Genomic DNA, 18,872 nt, shown 5'->3' on the forward strand with positions numbered 1-18,872 from the left:
TGACCAGACCAGCAACACCGAACTGGGGTGGCTAACAAATCGAGTGGAGTGGAATGGCCAGGAGGACAGTGAAAAGTGGTGGGAGTACATTCGAGTGTAGAGTTGTGTGGACATGTTCTGTAACCGCATGATTACAAATCAAGCAAAGTCGATGTAGAGCTGAATCCTTGTATGTATTGAAAACCGGGTGGGGAGCCGAAACTGGGTTAAACTAAAACCCTTCCATTCAAATTTGTACATAATGATTTTTCAGCTTGTTTATGACAAGTAATATCAATGCTCAGGCGTGCCTATTCCAGGCTGCTCGGCCCACGCAAACGACCCTTAAACGGAAAGGCAGTTTTCGCATTTTCTTTTAAATTACAGAACAAAACTAAAATCTACACCACATTAAGTCGACGCATTGAATACACAAACAAATCTTCTGTACAAAAACCGAGTTAAATAATATATAAATATTTAATTTATATAAATTGTATCTCCATAGAATGTTTCTCAAATTCTATAAAAATGTACACAAATTGTTACACAAACTAGAAACCTTAGTTAGTAATAATAATTTGAATTAAATATAATAATTAAATATAAAATATGTATATATTTAAATCAAAAAGCATTTACTTCCACTTGAACTCAGTGCATGCATGCTTTTCGTGTAGAGTATAAGAAAAGACGAATAAGAAATTAAATATCCGCTTAGCACGATATATTCAAATTTTTTGTTTCCTACCGTCCCCGAGGACAGCGGATTTTTATTTGACTTTTTATATGCCATATAAACTAGGGCCGTGCGTCAGTACGCGACTTTTCAATAAATCCCGTCCTTAGCGGGCAAACTTATTTATCCCCTTTGCTGCTGCTTGATGTTTTACGCTGTCGGTGCTGCAGAAGCTCCTGGTATTGCTCAATGGATCCGTCCTCATGCTTGGAAGTAAATGAATCCGGCTTTTCGGCCTTGGCCTGCTCCTCGCTGGCGGTGACTTTGCTGCGTTTTGATTTCTTGAGTTTGTCGCGGACGCGTTTTCCCAAGCGCGATTCGGCCAGCACTTGGCTGACCTTGGAGCTCTTCATGTACCGTGAACGCCAGGACTTTAAACAAAAGGATTATTATGATTATAAAAAAAATAATTGTTTTGATGAGCATTTAAAAATACCTCAGAGTCTGGCGGCTGTAGTTTGTCGCGTTCGTCCTCACTTGTGTCCAGGGATATGACATCGTTGTCCAGGTCCTCGGGATCCTGCATTTTCTCCTTCTTCTCACTTTTGATGCTCACTATAGGTGAATCGTCATCCTTCGTCATTTCGTCCATCATTTCTAGATCACCACCTATTGAAATAACATCGTCGTTTTGATCTTCGTCGTCAATGGCAGTTGGTTCGGATGCAATCGGCTTCTTTGGCTCTGCAGGGGGATTAACTGAGGGAGCTTCTTCCGAGGGCTGTTCCTTATCACTTGATTTATCTACCGTATCAGATTTATCCGATTCTTCTGGTTTACTACTTTCCAGTTCTTTCGGTATAGCGGCTGCTTCTGACTCGGTAGGCTCTTCTGGATGGGCTGGCTCATCTACCTTGGCTGGCTCTTCGGGTTCATCGCGCACTTCTCCTTCCTCTGGCTCGCTATCAACGACTGGCGCTGGTGGGACCTCTTCGACTTGCTTAATGGTTTCAATTGCCTTCTTTTTCGTGGCCTCATCATCCGTGCTATCGCTGATCAGCAGTGTTTCAGGCTCCGTTTGTATGGTTATCACATCTGGTGAGGCCGAACGTGAATCGGAAGGTGGCAGTTTGTTCAAATCGTTACATGAAACCAATGTTTCGGGAGCAGGAGCAGATGTTGGAGGTGCAGCTTCCTTCTCTGGCGATTTTGAAGTCAGCCGATAGTTTCTCTTAATCTTGATTCTTTTCCGGGAAGCTGGCTGCTCCTTGCTGATGCTATCTGGCTGGGAAAGAGATGTTGCCTGCGATTTCCGCTTGCCCGAATCGGTATTTTTAGTATTGCGCTTTTCCTTTTCTTTTCGCTGAACTTTTTCCGGTGATACCTCGTCATTGTCATCATCCGACTTGACCTCTATTTTGGTGATTGGCTCCATTGCCAGCTGGGAGCGGATGGCCCTGGCACGCGCCTGAAGTTCCAACAGTTCCAGCACGCTCATCTGACCGCCGGCTGTAGGAGAAAAGTGTACCTTAGTAACCTGAGCACATTTGCAGTCAAACGGACACAGACTCACAAGGCAGTTGTTCTCATATGTTCGTTCGATTTTGTTTACTTTTTATATATCCGTAAAGTTGATACTCACACTCTTTGTTTTCATTCCCATTGCTCGTTTTTTTGGATCTAAGCTTCTTCTTCGCTAAATTTTAGACACAGATTGCATTACAAATTGTACGTAAAGAATACTTTAAATTAACTGCACGCCAGGATGCCGATCAACCAGAAAGAGGTAACGGCGCAACTAGACAGCCAGACAGGTGAGGATCAGGGGGAGGAGGAGGAGCAGCCGGAGGACGAGAATCGTCTGGAGAAGTTCACTGTGCGGCTTAATGGACAACATGACCTGGAGCAGCGTTTAAAAGATTTCAAAGCGGCATGTGAGGCTCACGAGAAGCATGCCAGACGGCGGAAGCGGAAGCGATACTACCATTTGGGTCTTGTGGCCAAACTGGTAACGGAAACCACTCACGACGAGCTGCGACGTATGCTAGAAAATGGAACCTACACCTTTCACGTCGATGCGGTGGCCAATAAGCCCGATGAACTAACAGCCATTTTGGACACTATGAACATCGCCATTTCGGCGCATTCTGTAGAGAGGGAACTACGTCTGACCACTGGCCTGGCTCTCGAGATTAACGGCGAGTGCTGTCGCGTTGGCAGACTGAGGAACAACTGCACTGTGATGTTGGCACGAGGTGGGGTGGTGACACTCACCACGGATGAATCTTACCGCTACAAAGGCTTTAAGGAAATAGTATACGTGATCAATCTGCGTTGTTATCTCGCCTCCGTTCAGTTGGGTGATATTGTGCTGATCGGACGTGAAGTTAGGGGTAGGGTGGTTAAGACCCTGCGAGAAGCACTAACCGTGATGATCATAGATGCCGGCCTGGTAGCCTCCTACGATTTTATAGAGCTTCCTAGACAGTGCCACGCTCTGGATCCGGAGCTATATCCCGATCTGTACATGAAGGACCTTGAGATGGCCGCGTCTATGAATGCCAACTATGTGGTTCTGCCCAAGATACGATGCAAGAGCTTCCTTCGTGCCGTGAGACAGACCTTGAACTCCGACTTCAATATAAAGTTGATTGGGATGATAGATTTTGAATATGTGCGGAGCAACATGCTGGATCTGCTAGGCATCATAAAGCTGGTGGACTACATTTGGATACCGGACATGTTCAACGTAAACTGTTGCGTCTATAACTACATTATGGAGGACGTGATTCCCATTTCGCAGTGCCAGAAGAAGCCAGTAATTGGCACAGTTCCGCTGGAACGTTGCAGCGATTTTAAGCGATTTGAGTTGCACGATTTCCTGTGGAAGGTCGACGCTATTCACATCCAAAAAAGTCCATGGTGCAACAAATATCCTCTGATAGTCAAAAAGCTGATGCCCATTAAAGATTATCGAGTTGGCGCGGTCCAGAATAAGATGGTACTGAAGAGCATCCTAACCTCGTACCAGACGATAGTGAATTTTATTATCCGCACAATAAGCTCGATAGAGTGCCAAGCCATATTTTTGTTCACCACTTGCGACACGGCCAGCGTGGCCCTTTCGCGAATTGAGATTTACTGCCCAGTGTATGTTATGATGCCGCTGGAGGAGACAGATGATGCGGAAACCATTACCTGCAAGGTGGAACTGGCTCGTGCGCTTCATTTGCGCCGCAACATGCACCCGGTTCTTTACACCAAGGATCTCAACGAGTGCAACTACAGTCCTATTGAGTTTGGAGTGGACTTTATGCGGAAGAAGGGCTGCTTGGAGGTTGGAGACTTTGTAGTTACCCTGGAGGTGGGCAAAGAGGATAAGGATAACGTGGTTATCGGCGTAGGAGAGGATGTCTGTATCCTGCGTGCATTCTACGTGTCGCCACTCTTTGCCTGCGAGAAGTTTAAGTACGGCGGCTAATATTACGACGTGCAGTTGTGAAGATTACACAGATAATACGCTCTAAATTAAATGTATCTTTGCCACCAACTTACTTTTTCGGGATTCCTGACCTATGTCGCTGTCGGAAGAAATCTCCTCTAGCGAGATGTGTTCTGAAATGAGAACTTTGTAATTTACGGGCTTATAAGGTGACAAGGTGCTTCAACATACCCTCTTTGTGCTCTACATCGGAATCTTCGGAGCTTTCTGTGTCTGTGGGACATTTTGTGTTTTCTATTATGGATTTGAGGCGCTTCGTAGACAAGCAGAGTAGCTCCTCCAGACAAAGTTCTTCGATTTCGTCCAGGGGTGTTTTCTGTGTAAAGGTATTAGTAAATACTCGTAATATGAAGAACTATAACACACCTTAAGAAACTCTGGAGCCAGGTTCATGATAGTTTTCGGTTTTAAGGTCCCAAAAATCTGTTTCACCAGCTCCAGACGGTCGTCTATGTAGTGGGAAATAGGGTGCAGTTTCCGGTCCTCCTCGATCTTCTCCTTCTTAATGCTAATGGGCTTTGGGATGAGATCGCCCTTGCTGGACTTTTTCGCCTTTGAGCCACTCATTTTATCCAATTTGTTGTCAAAATAAAAACTAAACAATTTCGGTATTTCCTGCAGCGTTGCCACTCCAATCACTCATATGTATCAGTGATGCTTTAGCCTTTTTCCGGACAGATCTGTTTTTTACTGCCCTAACCCGGAAATCTGTCCTTTTTTAAGTTTTTCTATTCGGAAATCTGTCCTTTTTAGGCAATGTAAGAATTTTTAAAATTTAATTGGTATACCCGAAACGTATTTGAAACGCATTGGCACAATGGCAACGTATGAATCAAACGTTAAATAATATACGTTAATATAAAATATTAAATTAAAAGTTAACTAAATAAATAATAATCATAAAAAAAATCTGTCCTGTTTTTTCATCCTTTTTTTAAATTTTCAGCCTATTTTTTCCGTTTTTTTCTCAATCTGTCCTTTTTTTACAGAAAAATATTGGCATCCCTGATACAAAGAGCTACTAAATTAATCTTGAGCTTAATAATATTAATATTAATAATAATATTAATATTAATAATAATATATTATTTTGTCATAATTATATTAGTGAGTGAAATAGTGAGGTCTTTAAAGTGAGTAGTAAAAATTGTCTTAAATAAAGCCTGAAGAATGTTTAACTTACTGTTGGAACACAAAGTTATCGCCGCTTTGAATATGTACTTAGGAGTCATATTTTCTTGTAGCCCTATAATTCCCAACTGGTTCTAGTGAGGACTGTAAGGCATGTCTTCTAATTTACCCGTCGAGCAGTGAGTGTAGTGTATGTGTAGTGTACGCACCGGAGTATGTATGTAAGTATGAAGGATGTATGTCTGCACGTATGTATGTATGTATGTCTGCACGTATGTATGTATGTATGTCTGCACGTATGTATGTATTTCTGCACGTATGTATGTATGTATGTATGTATGTATGTATGTATGTATGTATGTATGTATGTATGTATGTATGTATGTATGTATGTATGTATGTATGTATGTATGTATGTATGTATGTATGTATGGATGTATGTATGTATGTATGTATGTATGTATGTATGTATGTATGTATGTATGTATGTATGCATGCATGTATGTGTTACTTGAACAAAGTAGTAAGAATTGTCTTAAATAAAGCCTGAAGAATGTTTGACTTACTGTTGGAACACATAGTTATGGTCGCTTTTAATATTTGTTTAGGAAACATATTTTCTTGTAGCCCTATCATTCCCAACTAGTTCTAGTGAAGACTGTAAGGCATGTCTTCTAATTTAGAGTCACAAAATATTTCAAGTAATCTCTCTTACCGGTCGAAAAGTGAGTGTAGTGTACGAAACATTTAAAATTATAAATTAAAAGTTAATTAAATAAATAATAATCATAAAAAAAATCTGTCCTGTTTTTTCATCCTATTTTGAAATTTTCAGCCTATTTTTTCCGTTTTTTTTTTTCTCAATCTGTCCTTTTTTTCAGAAAAATTTTGGCATCACTGCTATGTATATGCCTTGCACATTGGGCCAAAGCAACAATTTTTTGTATTAAGGCCGATGGCTTTATTTTAAAATTAAAAACAAAAATAAAATATGTGCATTATTTTAAAATATATTTAATAAAAAATACTTTAGAAAATTTGAATTCTTATATTTGCGAACGACACATAGAACCCATAGTTTGATGTGCTTACGTTATGTACATTTTGTTCCTGTTATGGCATATATTGCCATATCCATATGTTAACCACAGCGCGCTGTTGCTAACAGGGCTATTGTTTTTCGTACAAAACAGCTGATTTGCAAGCGGTGTAGGCAAAAAAAATTCGTGTAGTGGTTCTTTGGCTAACAATTTTTGAGGTAAGTTTATTTTTTAATCGGATTTGTAATCAATCGGTGAAAAAGTGCTTGCCTGCAGCGGTGAAAGCATTTTTATATAAGCAAACAGTTTCTTGTCGTAGATATCTTGCGAAATCCGTTAGTGTAATAGTGCTTATGGCATTATTTTAGTGTTTGATTCTTATTAATAGGGAAATGTTACTAATTCAAGATACAGTTGCAATATATATTTGCATATTCTAGATTAGTTTTTATTGACATGCCCCTTAAAAAGTAACATGATCTGTTAAGTAACAGTGGCGGCACATTTAGGGTATTTCAGTTGGGGGGCATGTTTTCATAGCTATGCCACGGTCACACTGAACATATGTTCCAGAAAGAATGGCTGCGATTTCGCGTCGGTAAAAATAGCACATATTTGTTAATGTGCTGTGGGAACGCTTCCTCCCCGGCCCCAAAGTGGCCTGAAAAAAGTGAGCAAATGTGCGCGCCGCATGATAGTTGCCGCCGAACAAACGATAGTGACGAAAGCGATTTAATCCAAGTACCAGCCCCCCGCAAATACGATGAGTGTGTCGCGCGGAAGTAACACAACGCTGGATCTGCAGCCGCTCCTGGAGAGCGATGTCGGAAAAAGGGAGCAGGAGCAGATGGGCGGATCGGGAGGGGCATTGCTGCTGAATGGATCTGGTTCGAAAGAGCTAAGCCACCGGGAACGCGAGGACTCGGCACTGTTCGTCAAGAAGATCGGGAGCGCTTTATTCTATGGCTTATCCTCCTTCATGATCACGGTGGTAAACAAGACGGTGCTGACCTCCTACCACTTCCCTTCGTTCCTGTTCCTCAGCCTCGGCCAACTTACTGCTAGCATTGTGGTCCTGGGGATTGGCAAGCGCCTGAAATTTGTGAACTTCCCTCCTCTGCAGAGAAATACTTTCTGGAAAATCTTTCCACTGCCACTGATATTTCTCGGAAACATGATGTTCGGACTGGGCGGCACAAAGACCCTGAGTCTGCCCATGTTCGCGGCCCTACGACGCTTTTCCATACTGATGACGATGCTGCTGGAGCTCAAGATTCTAGGACTGCGACCATCGAATGCGGTTCAGGTCAGCGTGTACGCCATGATCGGTGGAGCACTGCTGGCGGCCTCTGATGATTTATCCTTCAACATGACGGGATATATCTATGTGATGATCACAAACGCCATGACCGCCTCGAATGGCGTGTATGTGAAAAAAAAACTTGACACCTCGGAGATCGGAAAGTACGGCCTGATGTTCTACAACTCGCTGTTTATGTTTCTGCCTGCCCTGGCCCTCAACTATGTTACAGGGAATCTAGATCAGGCGCTGAACTTTGGACAATGGAATGACTCATTGTTTGTGCTGCAGTTCCTTCTCAGTTGCGTTATGGGTTTCATCCTATCGTACAGCACCATCCTGTGCACGCAGTTCAACTCGGCGCTGACCACCACCATTGTGGGCTGCCTTAAAAACATCTGCGTAACCTATCTGGGCATGTTCATTGGCGGCGACTACGTCTTCTCGTGGCTCAACTGTATCGGGATCAACATTAGCGTGCTGGCTAGTCTGCTGTACACGTACGTCACTTTTCGGCGGAAGCGGGCGCCCGATAAGCCGGACCACTTGCCCAGCACCCGCGGCGAGAATGTCTAGCTTCGTCTTAGCTCAAACTCAAGCCAAAGCCATACGATATGTTTAGTTTATTCCGTACTACGTACTTCATTGCGATCTGCGATTTGCGACTTCGTATTCGATTTTCCTACAACCACACAGCGCATCGTGTCTGTACATATATCTAGCAATGTTTCTAAAAGAGTGTAATTTAGCAATTATGTAATTTTAATCACTTTTGTACATTTGTCTGCATGCAACTGTTTCCTGCATCGAAAGTGTTATAAGAAATAGAAATACACAGACATCCGTTCCTCCTCCGACATGGGTGGGCCAAGTAACCAATTGTGTTCTGTCTTGTATTATTTGGGGCATTATTGATAAGATTGTCTCCTCCGATAAGGCCCACAATGTGGACCTAGCTAATTAGGCAAAAATTACAATCACGTGTGCCTTCTAATTAGTTTTTTGTGTAAAATAAGTAATGTACGGAACTACGTTGTGCGATTTCTCAATTACATGTGTTCTATCGGCTGTTTATCTTTCTGGGCAAACACGTTGGTGCCTTGAGATTGCTACAAAACAAAGTACTGCATTGCCGGACTATCCACACCGACACACTTGGGACGGGTTGACCGATTACTGATTACCCTTATCAAAGTCTTGGGCTTTTATTTTTTTTGTTATTATCAGACAAAGCGAGTGGTAATAGTATTATTTAGATTAGCACGCCTTTAGTTTTTTGGGCTGTGTAAACTGCGTCTGTTGTTGATTGCCTCAATAGACTTTTGCCTAGATTTGGACTGCTGAAGAATCTTTTTCTTTGCCTTATAAGCAAATAAATTTGCGCAGCTAATACTTCACTTTTAACAAAATACATACATACATACATATGTACATATGTGTGCTTTAAGGCGGGTATATATTTTCCTAGAATTAGATTTTAGTTGGTAACCGACGGGAGCACAGCTTTGCGCTCCCAGTTGGTTATCATAAGATTGATAGACCAGATAGATTGTTTAAATTCTTGTTTAGCTATTTTGCTAAGATTAACTTATCTTATATAGAGGGACTACCCATTAATCCAAAGAAACAACTATGACGACATTGATTTCGGGTATAAAGCCGGAGAATGAGGTGCCAGTGCCCCGGCAGCACTTGGTTTGGGTTATTTTGGGACCCCGCAATATGGATAGGCGGTGGTGAAGTGAGGGATTCGGAGTGGGGCAGGTAATAAGGAAGCCCAAACCGGTTTGCACAGACTTAACCGTGCGGTGAGGTAAATTGTTAGTCAGCATCAGCCCCGTCCGCGTACCCACATTATGGACAAATTGTTTGCTCATATTCGCTGCTATTGAAAGTGGCACGTACGTACGGCTCGAAAGACCAGCTTTAACCGAAGACAGGTAGTCAGGGTCATGTTTGTGTGCAATGATGATAATGATAATAATGATGATGATGCCGACGATCGTGCTGATAAGGTCACCGGGTGCACCTCCCCATATCTCCTCTATGAATCCACAGATCATCATGATGCAACGCTGTTTGCGTCTACCAAAGCTGCTGGCCCTGCGACGAGACCTTCACTTGGCCCAAGTTGAACGCCAAGCGGTGGTCACAGAAGCACCCGAGGCGGAGCCACAGGATGCCTTTGAGCGCCAGTACTTCAAGGAGCGAATCGAGATATCGCCATTCCAGCGAGTTTTCCTGGCAGCAGGATCCTCCATTGCTGCTCTTTTGGATCCAAGACGGTACGGCATCGTAATAAATTCAATAAATCCTTAAGCTTTTAAATATTATTATTAAATCCCCTTAAGCCATGACATGATCGCCTGCTTGGGAGAGACGACTGGAGAGGATGCTCTATGGACCATTTTGGACTCCATGCAGGCCAGCGAAGAGGGTCAGCGCATCATGGCTGATAAACCCCGCATCCACACCAGCACTATTGACTTCAAGTACCTAGAAACTTTGCCACCGGATACCTTTGGAGCCGCTTACGTAAAGTTCCTGAAAGATAATGTAAGTAGAGCGGTAAAGTCAGTAGGAACAAAAGTTAGTACATTCTTAAGAGAACTTCTACAGAGAATGCCATTGTAGTAGGCCGAATTTCAAGTTGGTGTTTCGTAGCCACCATAACGTCGAGGTATAGAACATTAAAACAACTATCAATTGAAAAACTTAAAAATGATTAGATTATATACCGGCAAATCAATATAATATTTAGGTAGATAGATGTATTTAAATGTCCGCTGTGTGTTTGCCCATCGATTCGGCTATAATTTTGGTAACCAACTTTTAGCAAGTCACGCCGGACAGTCGCATGGCCGTGAGGTTTTTGGAGGAACCGAAGTTGGCCTACTTGATGACGCGGTATCGCGAATGCCACGACCTCATCCACACGGTGTTGGACATGCCCACCAATATGCTCGGCGAGGTGTCCGTCAAGTGGGTGGAGGCTCTGAACACGGGACTGCCCATGTGCTATGGTGGTGCGGTGTTCGGAGCAGTTCGCCTACGTCCCAAGTGAGTTCAGTGAACTGGGTTCTCTAATTATACTTCCATTCACGCGTTTGTTTATTTTCTCGTTTACTTAGGCAGCGGCGTGCGTACTTGAAGCATTACTTGCCGTGGGCCCTGGAGAACGGTAAGCGGACCAAGCCCTTAATGCCTGTTTACTGGGAGAAGCGCTGGGAGCAGAACATCCACGATCTGCGCTCCGAATTGGGAATTACCGTGTTGAATAAAGCTTGATAAGGTGTTTCATTTTTAAGGCGCCTTTTGAAGTTTAAACTTATCGATTACAGCTATCGCGTACTATTATCGCGATCGTGGGAAAGTGATCTGGCAACGCCTGCTGTAAGACCGAAAAGGTTTTAAATGTTTCCATTTCATAAAAATATTTTATAATTAAACAAAAGAAAACAAATTAAATTTAAAAATCCAAATAAAACCAACTTGCAAGTTTTTTTAAATGTGAATGCGATCACAGAGAACTGTATATATCCGAGAATGATCGCATCGAAACCTAATCCGATGTGGCAACTCCACTCGTTGTGTTTGCATTTGCTGATGTGTTGTTTTGTTTTTTCGGTCCATTGTCTTAATGGCTAATTATTTCTAAGTTAATCACCATGACTGAGAAATTCAATGGTTTTAGCCACGACGAGATCCTCAAGATCACGGGTGTGAAGGAGGGCGGTGTGGGCAAAAGACCTGCGAGTCTGGAAGCAGGTTAGATCACTATGCATGAACCACGAAGCGTGTAAACAATTAGCTGCTTATAATAAAAAACCTTTGCCTATGTGTGCGTGAGCAGCGAAGCAGGCGCTCCGGAATCAACCCGGCATTCGGCGGATGCCCGATAAGATCTTCCGGCAAGCGGATCAGTTGCGGAAGCAGCAGCAGCAGCAACCACTGCAACCCATACAAAAACCGGATATAGCGAAGAAGGCCAAATCGGGAACGGCGACTCCCACGGAAAAGACACCAATTCCCACTCCAGCAGCGGAAGATGACGTAGCGAACGGATCGCTGAACTTGGACCGCCCACTTTCTGATTCATTAATAGAGGCACTCTACCATGGACATGCTACAGCTAGAGATAAGAAACCCCCCGCCACGTACGCGGATGCTGAGGCAACGTCCACTGACGACAGTTCGATTCTGAAGATAAGCGGCGGTGATAGCCAGGCCACTAGCTCCACGGATGATGGCAGCATCCTGCCGAGCACCCAGGACTCCTGCTCGCGGGAGCGCCTTAACACAGACTCACCTTTCAAGGGCATCTCCCTAAAGGACTTCGAACAGCATCGCCGCATGATCGAGGAGCAAAACAAGCAGAAGAAACAAATGCTCTACCAGGCCATCGAGCAGCACACCCAGAAGACGGCGGCGGAGTCGCGAAAGATCGAGGAGATCCGTCACGAGCTCTCCAAGCTGGAAAGTGATCTGGCCGTGGACGTAGCCCTGCTGAGGAAGCAGATCGACAATGCCTGCATACATTTTGCCAATGTAGAGTAAGTGGCGTAGCTAAATACTTGTGTTCCCCGTATTAATCTTTTTGTTGCACAGAAAACAATACGTCAAGATCGAGGCTCAGTTCTTGCGGGCCAAGATAGAGCTGCACAATGCATCCGAAAAGAAGGAGATGCTTACCGAGCATCTTTGCACAGTGATTGCCCACAACGAGGACCGCAAAGCGCAGAAGCTCACTGAGTTGATGCAGAAAGTGGGACTCTCGCCAACCGATGATTGCCAACCGATTGATGTAACCCCCCAAAGCCCCCAAACCTAAATGTAAACTCAGCTTGAAAAATTCTTTAATTCGAATATTCAGCGCTGTTTTGCCTAAACTGACCAGTAGTTTCAATTCGTTGCTCCCTGAAATATTATAATTTTTAAATGGAAAATTTATACGCTAATTTTCGATTGGCTATAATGTAATGGTATCGTAAACATAAAACACGCCTAAACTTTGTGGAAAGCGCTCTAATATTAGTATGTAATTAATGTTCATAGCATAAGTGATGAAGTGCAAATTGCAAATAAATATGTGTATGTTATGTGTAAATTTTAACTTTTGAAAAAAGGTAGAAATCCCATAAATTTAAAAGCAGTTGGTACTGAGATTTTGATAAAAGAAGGGTATTAAAAACCGACCATTAAGCACATTTGTGTTATTGTTTGGTTTGGACTAGGTGGCAACACCTCCTGTTGCTGTAACAGCTGATTGTTTTCAGAGTGGAATAGAATAAACGTGCAAGCTAAACAATACAATCAGAAAAAGTGTTTCTAAACGAGCTTAAATAAATAAAACTAACATAATGGCAGGTCGTGGAAGGGGTGGCAAGACAGGCACCCTCACGGCGGAACAAATGGCCATGCTGGGATGCACAAAAGATATGCCGGTGCAGACTGCGCCGCCACCTACATTTCCGCCTGTTTTGAACAGACCCACTACCCTAGAAGTTTGTATAAATCCTTTTACTTTAGCCACTAAGATCACTATCACTATGATCAACGTTTTGCTTATTCTACTCCATAGGCAACCGCCACACAAAACTACCAGCTCCTGTGGAAGGAGGATTTTCTTAACCGAATGCGAGATTCACCCTATTACATAGTCTCCGCCAGTCAGGACGCAAAAAAACTTGTGCACAAGGACTGGCGAGAAGTAATAATCCTAGCTATTTAACATTTGCTGTTTATAATACTGTTTTAACATCCCCAGAAAGCCATGGAGCGCATGAAACTCAAAGCACATCCCGATTTTAACTACAAAGCCATGCCCCAGGAGCTAAACATCTCCAGTCGAAAACGTCGTGGAGCAGATGCAAGGCCGAAGCTGCTGGCCAAGAAGACGAATATCGAGGACAGGCTGAAGGTTCTGGAGCAGAATGAACTGAAGTCAGGTGGCGGTGAGCAGGATGATGCCAAACAGGAATCCGATTCCGAACAGGAGGAGGAAGATCCGGAGGCGGCGTTGGATGATGAGATGGACGAGGACAACGACTACGGTGCAACGTACTTTGATAATGGAGAAGCTTTCAATGATGAGGACGACAACTTGGACGATGGTCCCGTATACTGAGACAAATAAAACCATCGAACTGAATACTTTCGGATCTGTGATTTACTATGTCGCCACTTTAAGCTTATTTAACACAAATTTTGGATTAGTTTACACGTAAGGGATGACTGGCTTAGTCCAGGCTCTTGGGCACGTAGTAGTTGAAGTGGATGAGACCAGAAGTCTTCACCTGTAATGGGTATTGCAATTAGACCAGTATAAGATTCAAGGAATTGACATCAACTTACGAATCCAACAGTGCCGGCCAGGACGAGAATGCCAGTGATGAGGGCAACATTGTACTTGGCGTTCTTCTGGCTGTGCTGCTCCTTCCAGTCTCCAGCAGGCACGGGCAGATCGTTCATGGTGGAGTGGGGACCATGTCCACCGTGGTAAGCGGCACGCGACAAAGCGCCAGCTGAAATGAAAGGTATAATAATATTTCAGTGCATTGTGTGAGTATGAAACGCATTAAAAGAGGAAATCCCAACGGAATGTAACTCGAGAAATGATGTCATCCAAACTACTCCCGATATTTATTTGGCTAATACTGAAGCTTTCCCAAGATTGGTGGGTGAACCATTCCTCTGCAGTTCCTTGAAGTTCCTCCCTTAGCTTTTCCACATTATGTAATTTTTAAGGTTAGCAGTTTTGCTGAAAAAGAGTGTTGGGCCACTCAAACTCACCATTCTTGAGCAGAAGCCCCTGCTTGACAATGTGCTTAACCAACATGATTGCTCGAAAGTTGCTGCAAATGGGTAAATATGGGTTTATTTTCACTGCAAATTTTTTTTTCGCATAAAAATTCACCCGTAAATTACCTTGTGTTGAACAGTGTGACCGTTTTGGGCTTATGGAATAATATCTACCCTGCAGTTGGAGATGAGATCCCGAGCGCTTATTACGCTTATTCTTGATATTACGATACAATGGAACCCTCAAAATATATATCATACATAATTTTTTTTAAATCATTATTAATTAACAAATTTTATTTAGTATCTGCACTCTTAACAACCGAATGATATTATATTAAAATAATGATCTTTAACCACTTGATCACGCTCACGCCGCGCGCTCCTCCCTTACCGATAGTCTGTAAACGCGTCTGCATAAGCGCTGCTAAATCAGCTGTTGGTGCGGAGGCGTTCTCCAATTGCTAATTGCAAGTGCAAACAATTGGCAAGTTGTTGATTCTTGTAAGGACTTTATTTGAGACCAGTGCCTACCGAAGACATTCCCAGCCATGCTGTCCATTGGCGCGATGGCCAACATCAAGCACACGCTGCAGAAGGAGCTCTTCCTGGCCTCCGGCGAACGCCTCCTTTCTGTGGTGACGGTGGTCAAGAAGAAGGACAAGAAGCCCTGCTACCTTTGCGTGGTCACCACGCCTCCACCGGTACCTGTGGTCACTTTGTGTCTCATCAAACAGTCGGAGCAGCGCGAGGGCGAGTACAAGCGCAAGCGGAGCTGGCAGCTGGACGAGATTAAGTGGGTTGACGGCCGGAACGAACAGTTCGAGACACACGAGTTCGATTTCCAGCTTGAGAAGCTGTACAAATGGTACGCCCTAAACCCTCACGAGCGGCAAAACTTTCTAGCCGTGCTCAACCGCCAAATCCAAAAAAGCGTGCGTGGCCAGCGGGCGGAGTTCCGGAATGTGCCCGCAGCCTGGCTGTCGGAGAAGTCGCCGGAAAAAGTAGCATTAGGCAGAGCGGCTCAAAAGACGCAACACACGGACGACGAGGAGGACGAAGAAGAGGAGGCCCAGGAGTTTACCGCTTTGACGGACAAGGAGGCCAATGAGCTGGGCAAACTTTTCTCCGAGTGCGACTTTGCCATCAAGGATGCTGAGCAGTTCATAGAGCAGCTCTCGCGGGAGCTTCATGATTTAGATGGGGTGACTAAATTGGGCATGTTCAGCGGATATACATTACTCATAACTTCTTATCTCGCAGGCCAATATGCAAAGTGTTCTAGCCTCGGAGCAGAAGGTACTGAAAATGATGGAACACATCGACAACGCTATCTCCGAGGCAGATAAGTTTGAGAACCGTCTTGACAGCTACGAGGATATTCTGGGCCATGTCAAGGAAACCATGGAGAAAATTGGTGGGAAAAATGCCATGATCGAGATTGCCAACAATAACAATATCAAGCTAATGAAGGAGCTCAACAAAGTCATAGTGCGTATTATTAGTATACATAGTTTAATAATGTTTAATAATTATGTTACTTCTATAGAGTCAACTGGACTTGCCGCACAGCCAGCAGCAGGCGCTGGATGAACCCGACTTAAAGACTGCTAATGGACGCAAAGCAGCCATTGCAGCTGCTCAGTGCCTGCAACAGGCCATGAACAGTGATATAGATCCCGCTCTGCTTCGCTTGGAGGCGGTCCAGGACCAACGCAAGCGATTTGAAAAGTGGAAACAAAAGTTCTCGGCCACCGTCAGTCGGTTTATGAACAACCTCTTCATCCACTTGGGCAATGAAATAGGGGACATGCAGGTGACCAGCACCGAACTTACGCTGCCTAACCATTCCAACGTCCATCGGGAACTGACGCCTTATACCGAGCTTATGCACTGGACAAAGGCCATGGATCGGAAGACCTACGATGGCCTAATGCGTGTGTACACAGCATCGCTGAGCAAGATCTATGATAGGGATGTGAGGAACTTCTTCAATTTGGTAAGATATCAACATCGAATATCGAATATTGCAATCTCAACTCCTCTCGACCGCTGTATAGGCTAAAATTCAGGTGACGGAGAAGCTTCGAAATTCTCGGGAGGATCTGGACATGTCCACGTCTTCTAGAAAGTCCGCAGTTTCCACAATACCTTATGGTACACTGGGAATAAACAGGGATCAGTGGGGTCCTGGTGTAGAGACAGCAGATCGAATTCGTTTTGATGCACTGTTGGAAAAGGTTCTAGCTGAGCTGGAACCCATTGCCCTGCAGGAACAGCTCTTCTGCATTAACTTTTTTCAAATGGACGTTATCAGTCCAACGACGAAGAACACACAGACCACGTTGGAAATGGAGAAGGCGATGGACATGTCGCAGTCAATTATATCAGGAGCGGTGTCGCCATCATCCGATGGTGTTCCGCAGAAGCGGATAGACCGTCAGATTAACGAGGATGTGCGTAAACTAATGATGGGCCTTTTCGGTTGCCTTGAACCAGAGCTGGTTAGCTTCATCCAGAGCTTTGAGCGTGTGGACAGTTTGTAAGTAATCCATATAGTAATATGATCAAGGCATGTGTAGTTAACCAATTTGTTTTACGTAGCTATTCTCTGTACGTTTTTGTGCGACTTACGCAGCACGTCATGTCCGCCCAGGACACACATTCCTTTCTCAGCATGACCTTCGCTTCTGCCTTGGTGCAGGTGAAGAGGAGTTTCGACCGTTTTATGCAGAACCAATTACTGTCTATCCGGGAGGCAAAGCTGCACAAACGATCGAAGGCCATCCTGCCCTATGTGGAAAACTTCGAAAACTTTGCCCAAACTGCAGAGGGCATATTTCGGAAATCGGATCGCCGCACGGACATGGAAAAGTGGTACTTGCAGCTGGTAAATGCCATATTTGAGGGCATCCAACTGCATTCGCAGGAGCACCCCAAGACACCAGTTCAGGTAGTGCGCATGGAGAACTACCACCACATGTACGCTTTGCTGGCTCAGCTTAAGGTTCCTGGTCTGGATGCCCTGAAAAAGGAGGCCAAAAAGTGTTACAACGAGGCGCTAAAAGCGTATGTGACTCAGTACTTCGGCCGGCCGTTGGAGAAACTGAATGTAAGCCAAAGTCAATGACCTTCCAGAAGAAAAGATAAGTGTATCTCAATCTTAAAAATATCCCTTCTGCTTTTGCAGCAATTCTTTGAAGGCGTGCAACTTAAGGTTGCCCAGGGAGTCAAGGAAACGGAGATCAGCTACCAGATGGCCTTCTCCAAACAGGAACTCCGCAAGGTAATCGCTCAGTATCCTGCGCGAGAGGTGAAGAAAGGCCTGGAGAACCTATACAAAAAGGTTGAAAAGCACCTGAGCGAGGAAGAGAATCTATTGCAGGTGGTCTGGCACGCCATGCAAGAGGAGTTCATTGCCCAGTACAACTACCTTGAGGAGCGCATTCAAAAGTGCTACGCCGGCGCCATGATCAACCTGGAGTTCAACATTCAGGACATACTCGCCTTCTTCTCGGACATAGCGCGCTCCCACTGATCTAGGGATTGGAATCTGAAAGTCAGGGAGCGTTTAAACCGGGTTTTATTTTTAAGTGCAATAGTATTTAAAGCGCTGTTTCTGCTGATTGCAAAATATATGGCGCGTATATTTAAACAGATGTGGATTTGCAAAAGTTCAAAGCGTTGAAAGACAGGGATCACGTAAAGAAAAATCAACGAAAAGGAAGCCTTAAAGGGAACTTCAACAGCTAGCAATTGAAGTTGATTATTGTATAAGTTCTAAGGTAAAACAATATATAGTCGAGTTCCCCGACTATCAGATACCCGATACTCAGCTAGTGAAAGTGCATACGAGAAATTTCAAAATTTTCTGAAATATCGGTAAAAAGTGGAAAAAAATAATAAAATTAAAAAAATTTTAAAAAATGTTAAAAGGTGTGGGCGTGACAGTTTTTGTCGGATTGTGGGCGTGACAAAAAGTACAAGATTTATTCAAAAATGAAAAAATATCGGACACGGCCAGATCGACTCGGCTATTGATACTGATCAAGAATATATGTACTTTATATGGTCGGAAACGTTTCCTTCTGCTTGTTACATACTTTTCAACGAATTTAGTTATCCCTTTTACTCTACGTGTAACGGTTATAAGAAAAAAAAATTAATATAAAAAATTTTCTAAATTTGAATGCAGATTTTTAAAGAATTGCGGTAGAAATATTTAAAAATCCGATTAAGATAAGTTGAGGTATGCCTTGGGACATTTCTTAATATTTTTGAATTTCTATATCATAACATCAAAAAAATTAAAAAAAAAATAGATTTCTAAATTTAAATGCAAATTTTTAGAGAATTGCGCCAGAAACATTTAGAGGTAAATCCGATTAAGATAAGTTGAGTTATGGAGTTTAGAACTTCAGCCTTGGGACATTTCTTAAT

The 18,872-nt window shown here is 43.6% G+C and overlaps 8 protein-coding genes across 10 annotated transcripts; 6 read left to right on the forward strand and 2 right to left on the reverse strand.

Annotated features, from left to right (window-relative positions):
- Positions 1–709: 709 nt before the first annotated feature.
- LOC6546329 (neurofilament medium polypeptide) lies at positions 710–4,797 on the reverse strand. The gene is made up of 6 exons (XM_001972905.3): positions 4,527–4,797; positions 4,332–4,476; positions 4,214–4,273; positions 2,301–2,354; positions 1,155–2,167; positions 710–1,089 (listed from the first exon to the last, which is right to left on the reverse strand). Exons 1-6 carry the CDS (start codon positions 4,725–4,727, stop codon positions 838–840), a joined length of 1,725 nt encoding a protein of 574 aa, XP_001972941.1. The 5' UTR covers positions 4,728–4,797; the 3' UTR covers positions 710–837.
- LOC6543611 lies at positions 2,179–4,203 on the forward strand. The gene has a single exon (XM_001972906.3). It carries the CDS (start codon positions 2,424–2,426, stop codon positions 4,137–4,139), a length of 1,716 nt encoding a protein of 571 aa, XP_001972942.1. The 5' UTR covers positions 2,179–2,423; the 3' UTR covers positions 4,140–4,203.
- A 1,617-nt stretch (positions 4,798–6,414) lies between the features above and the next one.
- On the forward strand, positions 6,415–10,931 carry LOC6543613 (ubiquinone biosynthesis protein COQ4 homolog, mitochondrial). Its single transcript, XM_001972908.3, has 5 exons — positions 6,415–6,549; positions 9,690–9,916; positions 9,983–10,187; positions 10,468–10,691; positions 10,763–10,931. Exons 2-5 carry the CDS (start codon positions 9,696–9,698, stop codon positions 10,917–10,919), a joined length of 807 nt encoding a protein of 268 aa, XP_001972944.3. The 5' UTR covers positions 6,415–6,549; positions 9,690–9,695; the 3' UTR covers positions 10,920–10,931.
- Positions 6,835–8,506, forward strand: LOC6543612 (UDP-sugar transporter UST74c). The gene has a single exon (XM_001972907.3). The coding sequence runs from the start codon at positions 7,095–7,097 to the stop codon at positions 8,205–8,207; it is 1,113 nt and encodes a 370-aa protein (XP_001972943.1). The 5' UTR covers positions 6,835–7,094; the 3' UTR covers positions 8,208–8,506.
- A 240-nt stretch (positions 10,932–11,171) lies between the features above and the next one.
- On the forward strand, positions 11,172–12,734 carry LOC6543614 (RAB6-interacting golgin). The gene is made up of 3 exons (XM_001972909.3): positions 11,172–11,399; positions 11,485–12,184; positions 12,240–12,734. Exons 1-3 carry the CDS (start codon positions 11,300–11,302, stop codon positions 12,460–12,462), a joined length of 1,023 nt encoding a protein of 340 aa, XP_001972945.1. The 5' UTR covers positions 11,172–11,299; the 3' UTR covers positions 12,463–12,734.
- Positions 12,735–12,931: 197 nt separating this feature from the next.
- LOC6543615 (DNA-directed RNA polymerase III subunit RPC7-like) lies at positions 12,932–13,782 on the forward strand. Its single transcript, XM_026977044.1, has 3 exons — positions 12,932–13,135; positions 13,213–13,341; positions 13,399–13,782. Exons 1-3 carry the CDS (start codon positions 12,992–12,994, stop codon positions 13,756–13,758), a joined length of 633 nt encoding a protein of 210 aa, XP_026832845.1. The 5' UTR covers positions 12,932–12,991; the 3' UTR covers positions 13,759–13,782.
- LOC6543616 lies at positions 13,783–14,653 on the reverse strand. 3 transcript variants are annotated; one of them, XM_026977045.1, is made up of 4 exons: positions 14,559–14,653; positions 14,424–14,485; positions 13,986–14,155; positions 13,783–13,927 (listed from the first exon to the last, which is right to left on the reverse strand). In XM_026977045.1, exons 2-4 carry the CDS (start codon positions 14,467–14,469, stop codon positions 13,871–13,873), a joined length of 273 nt encoding a protein of 90 aa, XP_026832846.1. In that variant the 5' UTR covers positions 14,470–14,485; positions 14,559–14,653; the 3' UTR covers positions 13,783–13,870. The 3 variants fall into 3 exon arrangements, with proteins under 3 accessions (XP_026832846.1, XP_001972947.1, XP_026832847.1); XM_001972911.3 differs by having other exon boundaries at positions 14,548–14,593; XM_026977046.1 differs by having other exon boundaries at positions 14,424–14,603.
- A 172-nt stretch (positions 14,654–14,825) lies between these two features.
- Positions 14,826–18,251, forward strand: LOC6543617 (exocyst complex component 1). The gene is made up of 6 exons (XM_001972912.3): positions 14,826–15,637; positions 15,696–15,923; positions 15,982–16,431; positions 16,493–16,974; positions 17,037–17,544; positions 17,623–18,251. The coding sequence occupies exons 1-6, from the start codon at positions 14,984–14,986 to the stop codon at positions 17,968–17,970; spliced, it is 2,670 nt and encodes an 889-aa protein (XP_001972948.1). The 5' UTR covers positions 14,826–14,983; the 3' UTR covers positions 17,971–18,251.
- Positions 18,252–18,872: the final 621 nt, after the last annotated feature.

The sequence above is a fragment of the Drosophila erecta genome, unplaced genomic scaffold (genome assembly GCF_003286155.1).
Source record: "Drosophila erecta strain 14021-0224.00,06,07 unplaced genomic scaffold, DereRS2 tig00000021-arrow-pilon, whole genome shotgun sequence".
NCBI classification, from domain to species: Eukaryota; Metazoa; Arthropoda; class Insecta; order Diptera; family Drosophilidae; genus Drosophila; species Drosophila erecta.

Excerpts from the sequence above, each read along its gene's own strand:
- LOC6543614 (XM_001972909.3), top strand. The coding sequence starts at position 11,300 with ATGACTGAGAAATTCAATGGTTTTAGCCACGACGAGATCCTCAAGATC. Across the intron at positions 11,400-11,484 it reads ACCTGCGAGTCTGGAAGCAG|CGAAGCAGGCGCTCCGGAAT; the intron begins GTTAGATCACTA and ends GTGCGTGAGCAG. Across the intron at positions 12,185-12,239 it reads ATACATTTTGCCAATGTAGA|AAAACAATACGTCAAGATCG; the intron begins GTAAGTGGCGTA and ends TTTGTTGCACAG.
- LOC6543616 (XM_026977045.1), bottom strand. The coding sequence starts at position 14,469 with ATGTTGGTTAAGCACATTGTCAAGCAGGGGCTTCTGCTCAAGAATG. Across the intron at positions 14,156-14,423 it reads GGGGCTTCTGCTCAAGAATG|CTGGCGCTTTGTCGCGTGCC; the intron begins GTGAGTTTGAGT and ends CTTTCATTTCAG. Across the intron at positions 13,928-13,985 it reads TGGCCGGCACTGTTGGATTC|GTGAAGACTTCTGGTCTCAT; the intron begins GTAAGTTGATGT and ends TACCCATTACAG.
- LOC6543612 (XM_001972907.3), top strand. The coding sequence starts at position 7,095 with ATGAGTGTGTCGCGCGGAAGTAACACAACGCTGGATCTGCAGCCGCTC.
- LOC6546329 (XM_001972905.3), bottom strand. The coding sequence starts at position 4,727 with ATGAGTGGCTCAAAGGCGAAAAAGTCCAGCAAGGGCGATCTCATCCCA. Across the intron at positions 2,355-4,213 it reads AGGTCAGGAATCCCGAAAAA|CGAAGAAGAAGCTTAGATCC; the intron begins GTAAGTTGGTGG and ends TCTAAAATTTAG. Across the intron at positions 2,168-2,300 it reads TGGGAATGAAAACAAAGAGT|CCGGCGGTCAGATGAGCGTG; the intron begins GTGAGTATCAAC and ends TTTCTCCTACAG.
- LOC6543615 (XM_026977044.1), top strand. The coding sequence starts at position 12,992 with ATGGCAGGTCGTGGAAGGGGTGGCAAGACAGGCACCCTCACGGCGGAA. Across the intron at positions 13,136-13,212 it reads ACAGACCCACTACCCTAGAA|GCAACCGCCACACAAAACTA; the intron begins GTTTGTATAAAT and ends TCTACTCCATAG. Across the intron at positions 13,342-13,398 it reads TGCACAAGGACTGGCGAGAA|AAAGCCATGGAGCGCATGAA; the intron begins GTAATAATCCTA and ends TAACATCCCCAG.
- LOC6543613 (XM_001972908.3), top strand. The coding sequence starts at position 9,696 with ATGATGCAACGCTGTTTGCGTCTACCAAAGCTGCTGGCCCTGCGACGA. Across the intron at positions 9,917-9,982 it reads GCTCTTTTGGATCCAAGACG|CCATGACATGATCGCCTGCT; the intron begins GTACGGCATCGT and ends AATCCCCTTAAG. Across the intron at positions 10,692-10,762 it reads GCAGTTCGCCTACGTCCCAA|GCAGCGGCGTGCGTACTTGA; the intron begins GTGAGTTCAGTG and ends TCGTTTACTTAG.
- LOC6543611 (XM_001972906.3), top strand. The coding sequence starts at position 2,424 with ATGCCGATCAACCAGAAAGAGGTAACGGCGCAACTAGACAGCCAGACA.
- LOC6543617 (XM_001972912.3), top strand. The coding sequence starts at position 14,984 with ATGCTGTCCATTGGCGCGATGGCCAACATCAAGCACACGCTGCAGAAG. Across the intron at positions 16,975-17,036 it reads TTTGAGCGTGTGGACAGTTT|CTATTCTCTGTACGTTTTTG; the intron begins GTAAGTAATCCA and ends TGTTTTACGTAG. Across the intron at positions 17,545-17,622 it reads GGCCGTTGGAGAAACTGAAT|CAATTCTTTGAAGGCGTGCA; the intron begins GTAAGCCAAAGT and ends CTGCTTTTGCAG.